The following is a 10,000-nucleotide window of genomic DNA, read 5'->3' as shown; positions in this document are numbered from 1 at the left end:
CTGTCGGAGTCTCATTAGCGGGAAATTCAATCTAAAAATAACCTTACTTATGAAAACGCCGTTGCACGAAAATAGGTAAGTTGCACGCTCCGGTTGATGGGCTCCTGGTACAGCAGGTATATGAACTGATAGCCTATGTCCGGCGAACCAATGAAAATACTGAAAATCTGATAACCGTAGTTCAGTTTTTAATAATCATTAATATTCCGTTAGTTCTACTTCAATATTTTCCAGATTCTGATTAGGAAAAGCTCGCAAGTATTCTAGTGGCATCCTCGTCTCGAAGAGCGGATGGTTAGCGCTGGGGATTTGGGCACGATCTTGTATGACTGTGTAGCCCGATCCTGGAGTGGCAGTCTCTGTTGCAGGTGGTGCAGACGTGCCTTGTAGAAACACGCGCAGAGGCTGCGTGCTCTTTCCTCGCCGCTCTCTTTCATGTAGCCTGGACTCTAGCGTTCGCTTCCGCCTTTGAAACCACCACTTTGACACTTTGCCGCCATGTATCTCGGTGATTGGCGATGTCCTCCCATGCACTGGTGTCGATTAGAGCAGATCGCAAGCCTCGTTTGATGACGTCCTTGTAGCGCAGCAGCGGTCGACCCACGCGACGGACGTCCTCCCGCAGTTCTCCATGAAGGATTTCTCTTGGCAGGTGGTCAGGCTCCATGTGATGTGCATGGCCGAGCCATCGAAGGCGTTGCTGAATGAGCAGTGATGGCATGCTCAGTGAGCCAGCACGCTCCAGGACCTCGGTGTTGGTGACTCTGTCCTGCCACCTGATAAGCAGCAGGCGCCGAAGGCAGCGGAGGTGGAATGTGTTGAGTCGCCGCTCTTGTCTGGCATAAGTCGTCCACGACTCGCTGCCATCAAGGAGAGTCGACAGGACACAAGCTTGGTAGACACACATCTTGGTCCTTTCGCTCAACAGGTCATTGCCCCACACTCGCTTGTTGAGTTTGGCCATGACAGCAGCTGCTTTGGCGATCCTGCAGCTGATCTCAGCATCGAGCGAGGTCGAGCTTGACACGGTGGAGCCCAAGTAGATGAAGGTGTCCACAACCTCCAGCTCCGTGTTGTCGATGGTGATGACTGGGGGGGGAGGGGGGGGCTCAGCAACTTGCGCCAGGATGTTGGTCTTCCTAAGGCTGATCGTTAGCCAAACTCCTTGCAGGCGTGGGGCAGCTTGTCTACCAGACGTTGGAGGCCCTCCTCGCTGTGGGATGTTAAAGCAGCGTTGTCTGCAAACAGCAGCTCCCGTATGAGCACCACGTAAGCTTTGGTTTTTGCGCGGAGTCTGGCGATGTTGAAGAGTTTGCCGTCTGACCTTGTCCGGACGTAGACACCTTCTGTACAGTCTACGATGGCATACTGGAGCAGCATCGAGAAGAAAACCCCGAACAGGGTTGGAGCAAGGACACAGCCCTGCTTTACTCCACTGCTGACTGGGAAGGCATTGGAGGTGGCCCCATCGAAGCAGACCGTACTCTGCATGTCCTGGTGAAAGGAGGTGTTGATCGCCAGGAGCTTTGGAGGGCAGCCAATCTTCTGGAGGATCTTGAAGAGCCCGCTTCTGCCCACCAAGTGAGATGGCTATGCTGAGCTTTTCCAGTGTCGGCGTGTTGTCAAACTCCTCTATGACTGAAAACCCGGACAAGGCATCGAGGGCAGTGTCTGTGACGATATTCTGGGTTGAGTAGAGCTCGAGATAATGCTCCACCCAACGCTGCAGCTGCATGCTCTGATCAGTGATGACCTCGCCAGTCTTTGATTTGAGCGGGGCTGTTTTGACGCTCGTAGGGCCGGTGGCAGTTTTGATGCCCTCATACATCCCCCTTTGCGTGACCACAGGTTGCTGCTAGCTGGGTTTTGGCGCATAGGTTCTGGCAGTACTCGTTGGCACAGCGGCGGGAGGTCTGCTGGGCCTTGCTCCTAGCTGCTCGAAGGGCGTCGCCTGTGCTTGGGGAAGGGTTCTGCTTATGAGCCAGCATCGCTTTCCTCTTGGCCTCCGTGACTGGCTGCATTTCTTCCCAGCCAGTGCCAGTTCCGCCACTCGGAGGCCAGACGTTGGACTTAGCTGACAGAGGCTCGCACGCCATTGGGAGCATTTCGAGAGGTTGTGCGAGCCCAGCCTCACAACCCACTCCCCGGCTATAACAGCCTTACGGAACCCGCAAGTTTTATGATGAAACACAGAAATATATAAAGAGGTTAGTGCTGTGCTCAAGAAGTAGTGCCGAGTTTAAAAGAAAACCCAGAGTGGAATAGCGATGAGGAAAGTTCTAAAAACGTTAGCGAAGAAGAAAGCAATAAACGGAATCTGCAAATATTAACACCTTTATTACTCAAAAACGTGAGCCATGACATGTTCATATTTCACTCGGCAGTGACATTTTGGCTCGGTGGTAGCCAAAACATTCGGCGACAGGATTTGGAATCCTAAATTTAGCTATTAAATCACCCGATGTAAAGAAATCCAGGAGGCCCCCGTACGGATTCCAGATCCCACCCAACCCGTGAATCCCGGATCCCAGATTCCAAATCTTGGATTCCAGATTTCCATCAAATCGTTCCGAACTGGATAGTAGATTTCATCGAAAGCTGCCAATTCTGGATTTCACACAATGGACTCCAAAGCATAACATTTTGCTGGACTCCGGATTCCGGATTCCTTCACATCGGGCAACTTAAAGGTATCCAAACAACTAATATGTACTTTTGTTTTCTTTTATTTTTATTTTTATTTTTATTGAGACACGCTTACTCTTAATTTGACTTGCACCACTATACAACGATAGTTGCAATAATTCTCAGACACGCTTTTGCAGCTAATGATCACATCGTACAAAAGTCGCCATACTGGAGAGCAAATTGCGCACCGCCAAAAGAGAGAGAATTATAAAAATCAAGTTGCTTTGTTTTAGATGTCCCAATGCGAATGCAATTTGCTCTCTAGTATGGCGATTTTTGTACCACGTGATCTCCAGCTGCAAATGGCTTGAGCATTCTTTTCAGTCTGAGGGAGGTTCGAGCGGTTGGAGCCCTGTAATTGCGTAGTACGGACACTGATTAACTTATGGATATTCCCCGTTCAACCTCTCGGCTGAGCCTACAAATAATAGCAAATTGGGACTGCAACACGTGCCTTGGCCGTGAAAAGCTCTTGGGAAAGCGGTCCAAAGAACGCGTATCGGCCCTTGCCTCTTTTTCCTTTACTTATTTTTACGTTACGCCCATGACGGATAACCAGTTTGACCCAACGAATACTATCGGATTATTCTTCAAAGTTGCTTTCTTTAAACTTTCTTCTCCACCCCAGCTTCACTGGTGTGGCATAGTGAAAGTCTAAAAAGAGACAAGAAACACCACCAATAGGTCTGCCCAACGCATACTGATCCCTTAGAGACCATGGACCCTTTAAAACTGCCAGAAGCTGGGGACGAGGGCCAGTTGGTTCTAGTGCTCCACTTTTGGCGACCGCAAAGAAAACGGTCACTGGCTCAAGAAACGGTTTGTCATCTTGCACGTAGCACCACCTAGTATGAACAGCACAGGAGATGTATCAACACTGTTTGATGTTTCAGCTGTTGGACTGGGTGGCAAAACTTCACAAAGCAATTCATAAAGATGGGAATACGCAATGTCCAGTGCACTAAACTTCGCAGTGGCTAAAAACCCTCCAACTGTGGCACAAACAGTTCGAAATGTTCCAAGAATTTCTTTGCCTTGTTCTGTGAGATATCTCTCGTCGGATTCTTTAGCAAATACTTGGAAATGCTTCATGAAAGGCAGTAACTTGTCGTGGGGCCCACTCGCGATCACCTCGTCTACAGCGATTTTCACGATCTTGAACCACACTAACAAAGACTGGTTAACATGCCCAGTATCCATTTCCAGAAAATCTTGTCCCACTACACCCAACTTTGTAGCGTCAAAAGAGGCGGCACTGTTTTCCATCGCAGATGCGAGCGCGTACCCATAAAGAATAGCGGGGAGGTACAGATTAATTAGAGAGACATTCTCTGGAAACGACTTGACTGAAATGATAGTGTCGTCCAACGTCTGGGAGAAACTCTTAAGTGCTATTTTGCGTGCAAATTCACGAGGCTCACTGCGGGTAAAGACACTGTAAGCCAATGATTCCGGCAAGCGCAAAATCTTCATGTTATCTTTCGTTTTCATGTCCAAAGAAAACAATCCAAGACGGGGCATAAGACCCACAACTTCTGGTGTCACCATTTGCTCAAGAGCCTCTAGAGGGTGGCTGAAGGCAAACATAATTTCTTTAGTGGCAAGTTCAAGAGCTTGTACTGAGGTCTTGTAAAACAAATTATGACCTGGAATAAAATAATGAGGAAGGAATCCATCTCTGGTGAACTGATAAAGTTTTTTCACGGCGCACAAGAAATTGTCCACGATCCTTTCACGGGACCAACAGCTCGGCTCTGTTTCCTCAAGCATCCAAAACATAACTGTTTTAAAATGATACGAGGTTAAGGTTCCACGAAGCCTTTCTTTCAGGGAATTGACATACAACGAACGAAACATGTAGTAAACCATCGCGTGACACTCATCGAAAGTGTCAAACAAGACCCCTTCCGGTATAGAAAAAGACAATCTCCACTCTCTTCTGGTGTCTCCAGAAATATCTGTAGGCTTTGGTACGATCATAAAACCATTCGTCGAGATTTTGTCGACAGTCTCGGCCTTTGGCCAATACCTTGGCTTTCTTGAAATCCACTCACGCGCTGCGTATGGCCACCCCATGCACTCTATAGCGGGCACGCGATCCGATTCAACGGCTTTCTGTATCGTCCAGGGAGGGTTTTTTGTTCGGAAAGTATACGCAGGACATAAATCAGCTCCTTCTGCCGCGTCTCTCTCTGTCCACGGTTTACTTGGCTTGTTATGCTCATCAATGCAATCGGGAAGAAAATCTCTCCTGTTAAGTCGTCTTGTTTTCTCTGCCGAAACAAAACAGCCTTCTTCTTCCGTTTCAGAGACGAGGTCAAGAAAAGATGAGATGGCGAAGTACTTCTGTTTGAATTCCTCTTTGTAGGATTGTGGAATGATAAGCTTGACGTGAGCTGGCGCTTCATCGACAGGATGAAGAACTTTCCTTTGACAATCAACAGTTAACTTTTCTTCAACAGGGTTTAGCAGTATTATCGTGTCAACATCACTGAATAATGTATCTGGATAACCTTCCCTGTAGCTTCCAGTCACCACAAACCTGGGCCCTTCGTCAAGAGAATTTAACTTAGCAAGAAATTCTTGGCTTAGTTTTTCAGATCTTGCATATTCCCTGTAAACGGGGAATGTAGAAAGCAACAACTCTACCATTTGCTGTAGGTCGCTCATGTTTCGTTTCACTTTTGCTTCGTGTTGAACTTGTGTGAACCGCTGACTCTTCAGACTGACTATACCTTTTTTTTACGTCATGCCAGTCCTATGGATGGTTCTTCTCTTCTCAATCGTCCACTTAACTTACTTCCGTCGCTTTAGGAACGTCTGGAGGTTTTGCTGTCTCGACTGCAGATTATTCTTGAAGAATCTAATTGTAGGTTCTCGTCTATAACGACAATTGCCAAAATTGGATCTCGGGCACTGGGGCGAGGAAGGGAAAAGTTGGGAATGGTGGGACTCGGAAGGGAGAATTTAGGAATAGTGGGACGTGGGGATATGGGGAACCTTTTCGGACACATATCGAAAGTGACGATATCGTCAAGGGGTACATTTGTGAAGAGAGCGGTGACGTCATAGGAGACAAGAAAAACATTCTCGTCGAGTTCAAACTGTTGGATTTCTTTGGCAAAAGAGAAAACATCAGAGATTGTATACTCGTTAGTCGACAAGGGTTTCAGCTTTTCATCTAGCCACTTTGCGAGAGCGTAATTGTAAGTACCAGATGCTGAGAGTATCGGCCGCATCGCGAGGGTTGTTTTCTGCGTTTTGGGAAGGCCATATAAGTGGGCCAGGCGAGATCCCTTCTGACAGACGAAGTCCGACTGCCATTTCCCTAGGCAGAATTCTGCGCACGACTGATTCCAGATGTTTTTCTTTCCCCAGAAGCGGATGATAATATTTTGGTGGTCTCCCTCTTGTGGTTGGCTTTTGCAGGCTAACGGGTCGGAATTTTGTCAGGTTGTCGATAGATGCCTCGTTTAAGGTAATTCCCTTGAAATTGTTCTACTATCAAACTTTTTTGGAAACTTGGCATAATTAACATTCATGATATGAAAAATGCAATAAAAAAATGGGGTCACCATGCTTGTTTACGCGTCAGCAAGCCCTTAGAATGGGGTATTTTTACTGTTTTGGCGTTAAAAATTCGAATCACCTTTATACAGAGTTAAGTCTTGGTTACTTCAAAGACACAAAATTTTATTGTGAAAATAAAGCCTTTTTTATTTACATAAGCAGCAATGCTTCATTTACGCCGATTTTGATTCCCTGGTTGTGGCAATAGTGCACTTTTTGGGACAGTTCTGTGGTTAGCTCGAAGTCCTCGCCTTGGGTAAAATACACCCAGTACGGAACTGTTTTCCAAAAAAAATTCATGTTCTACTATCAAACTTTTTTTCTTCTTATAATATGTTGTCTATTAGACTGTTCTTAGCAAATTCCTGAAAAAAAAATCGGGGGTCACCGTGCTCGTTTGAGAGAAAAGGAGCATTTATTTCGCTATCGGGTTTAGTTTGAGTGAAATCTCTTACGTTTTGTACGTGCACGTGCTCATGTGCGCGCGCTAATGACGCGAAAATCGTGCGTAGTAGGGATGCGCAATGCAATACTAAGCAATTACCTTAACAGTCAATAAAGCCTTCAAAGACAACTGGTTCAACAAGACTCATAACATGGACATCAGCAAAGATGACCTGATAGAGTTACTAAGCGTTGCCACAAAAAAACAGCTATTTCAATTTAATGGGAGCTTGTACGAACAAGTCGATGGGGTCGCAATGGGATGACAATTAGGTCCACTTATGGCAAACTTTGCCATAAGTGGACCTAATGATGCGTTCATGTGTTCAGTCGAAGAGAAACTAGCATTCGAGAACAAGCTTCCGAGTTTCTACAGGAGATACGTGGACGACACGCTAGCTCTGGTACGCGATCTCTCCGACGCCACCGATTTGCTGACATGTCTTAATGAAGCCCACCCCTCCATTCAATTTACGATGGAAATAGCAAGCAATGATCGATTGCCATTCATTGCCATGGAAATCACCAAAATCGACGGCAGCCTTGAAACCCATGTTTACAGAAAGAAAACAAATAAAGGGCTCCTTTTGCACTACCCAAGCCATGTTGACAGCCGGTACAAACGGTCACTGCTTAGAACAATGTTAGACCGTGCAAAACGCTTGTCGTCTACGCAAGACTTCTTTTCGCAGGAATGTAAGAACTTAAAAGACAAATTTTTAAAACTGAAATATCCCGAGAAGCTCATCGACTCAGGTATCAATTGCATTCAGCATCCTACAGACCCAGTTCAAACACCATCTGGCAGCCCTGTTCGGATTACGTTGCCATTTAAAGATCAGAAATCGGCTGACGTTGTTCGCAGACAACTTGGCGACCTCGGAACGAAAATTAATCAGCAACTGCAGCCAGTGTTCACAAGCAAAAAGAACATTGATCATCTGAGAGTCACGGAAGAAAAGCCTCCCCTGATGGTAAACCAGCAAAGTGTAGTAAATGAATTCACATGTGATTTGTGCGATGCAAATTATATTGGTTACACTTGCCGCCATCTCAATCAACGCGTAGAAGAACATAAACATTCCGTAATTGGAAAACATTTCAGGGTCGAGCATGCCGTAACACCTGACAATTTAATTAAAAACTTTAAAGTCCTCAAGAAATGCCGTGGCAAACTCGATTGCTTGATATTTGAAATGCTTTTGATCAAAAACAAAAGACCGAAACTGAATACGCAAGCGGATTCCATTCGCGCGAAACTTTTTACATGAATATATAGAGTATATTACACGGTGGCGAGAAGATATGAATTTTATGTTGTTTATGTTGTTTTATCGGGGAAGCATTTGACTGTTAGTGAGGTGAACTTTCGGGATCCGAATATGTTCGTGGCAGGGGAGATCCATAACCATCAGGCCACTTTCGACATCAAAACAGTGAAAATATCCCCGAACCGGCATTTCCTGCAAAGAAATTTGCAGCTAGCGATTACCTCATGGTAAGTTGCCACGTAGCAGCGCCATACTGAATAGCATATTAGGTATTGCAGCATCTGTTTGATAATTAAGAGATTACGAGTGACTGTGACTGTGGTCCTGACGTCAAATGGGTAAAAAGAAATTATTTGTAACTTACTTATCAGAGATAGCATTTGAATTCTGTTCGTTAACAGATATAAGGGTTTCTTTTATTTCTGAAGGAACCAAAAAACTCTCAAAATGTACCCAAGAATATACTTAATTAGTTCATATGATAAATTTTGGGAATAAATTAAAAAAAGACTGCTGACCACCGACCGGTGGCTCAGTTGGTTAAGTGCGGGAGGTCGTGTGTTCGGACCCAAAGCTCAGGGTCTATAAATACCTTAGCAGAAAGTGCTGCCTCCGTAATAATTCTTCCTACAAATGGTTAGACTTTCAAGTCGTCTCGCATAAGGACTGTAAGCCGAAGGTCCCGTTCATAAATTCTGTGGACACTGTTTGTTAAGAGTAGGGCACAGAGTTCCCGGTGTTTTGGTATGGCCCTTGCATGGTGGCTTTGTTCTGTTATGTGTCTCTCAACACCTGGGGCTTGGTGGTGGAATGCATATAAACCTAAGAACCTTAAACCTAAATGGAACCTTTCTTCGTTTGAAAGACGATCTCAGTCACTCAATGCTTGTTGAACGCCTGTCCAACATGGCGTGGCTACGCGGTACCTACCCCTCCCCCCCCCTTCTCTCTCTCTCTCTCTCTGTTTAATGAACAACTTCAAAAACATTGCACAAAAAGCGTTTCCCTTAAGTCAACTCATGCACGTGATGTTTTTTCGGTGACTTGATTGGCTGTTACGCTGATGATGAGTTTTTGAATCACCCATTCTTGCAGTGCTGGGTACTGGCTTGCGAGGGGCGTAGCTCGACGAGATCGGGCTTGGAGCTCGAGTAGCGGTCTGGCAGTAGCCTTACGTCCATACATAACAACAACAACAACTTTATTTGAACTCGCATCTAAAGTAGCAAAGATTGGTAATATCTGCAAGAAAATAAGGTGAGTGAAATCACAGAAATAAAATGAAATTCACAACCATAAGAATAATAAGAGTGTGTATGTACAAAGCTCTTATATACAAGAATGAAAACGGGACTATCTATTTACAAAAGGCACGCACAGCAGTCACAATTAAATTCTAAGTTTTGAATGGCCGATCAAAATTCCTTTACTGAAGGTAGTAATTTGACATGAAGGGGGAGAGAGTTCCAGAGTTTACTACCAGTAAGGGATAAGAAGTGAAAGCCATAAGTCCATGTACTGTATGATCTCGAAGCACAGCACCACGACCCAATGCAAATTGGTAGGAATCGATTTTGATGAAAGAAAAAAACCCTCGATCGAGTTAGGTTGAGATCGACTGAAACAAAAGCACAATTGAGAGGCACCAGCCTGACTCCCCAATGCTGTTCAGCAGGGTATTCTCAATTGGTCATTTGCAAGGAGAGGAAGTGTAATAACAGGGGGGGGGGGGGGGGAAGAATCGCCGTGCTCCTTCCTATGGCACGAGACTGATGAATACGTCCATCTACGCCACTTCCGACAACTGACGCTTAGCGCAAACGTTGGACAAATTTGGCTCGATTTTATAAATGTAACCCATGATGTAACGCAGAGCCTGGCGTCATTCTATTGTTTATTCAATAGCAGAACGTATGCTATTGCGCATACGTTCTGCGCATCTCCATATACTCGGATTTCCTATCGCCGATGCTTACTAATACAGGGCAGGAACCCATGACCCGGAGCCTACAACTCTACTGTGTTCC

The 10,000-nt window shown here is 45.5% G+C and overlaps 2 protein-coding genes across 2 annotated transcripts; one reads left to right on the top strand and one right to left on the bottom strand.

The window, feature by feature from the left end:
* Window positions 1-3,141: 3,141 nt before the first annotated feature.
* LOC138006401 (uncharacterized) lies at window positions 3,142-5,515 on the bottom strand. Its single transcript, XM_068852698.1, has one exon. It carries the CDS (start codon window positions 5,356-5,358, stop codon window positions 3,490-3,492), a length of 1,869 nt encoding a protein of 622 aa, XP_068708799.1. The 5' UTR covers window positions 5,359-5,515; the 3' UTR covers window positions 3,142-3,489.
* Window positions 5,516-6,983: 1,468 nt separating this feature from the next.
* On the top strand, window positions 6,984-7,973 carry LOC138004962 (uncharacterized). The gene has a single exon (XM_068851255.1). The coding sequence runs from the start codon at window positions 6,984-6,986 to the stop codon at window positions 7,971-7,973; it is 990 nt and encodes a 329-aa protein (XP_068707356.1).
* Window positions 7,974-10,000: the final 2,027 nt, after the last annotated feature.

Source organism: Montipora foliosa, chromosome 6 (genome assembly GCF_036669935.1).
Source record: "Montipora foliosa isolate CH-2021 chromosome 6, ASM3666993v2, whole genome shotgun sequence".
In the NCBI taxonomy this organism is placed as follows: domain Eukaryota; kingdom Metazoa; phylum Cnidaria; class Anthozoa; order Scleractinia; family Acroporidae; genus Montipora; species Montipora foliosa.
Note: the sequence above shows the minus strand (reverse complement) of the source record. Positions and strands in the feature narration are given on the sequence as shown.

Excerpts from the sequence above, each read along its gene's own strand:
- LOC138004962 (XM_068851255.1), top strand. The coding sequence starts at position 6,984 with ATGGCAAACTTTGCCATAAGTGGACCTAATGATGCGTTCATGTGTTCA.
- LOC138006401 (XM_068852698.1), bottom strand. The coding sequence starts at position 5,358 with ATGAGCGACCTACAGCAAATGGTAGAGTTGTTGCTTTCTACATTCCCC.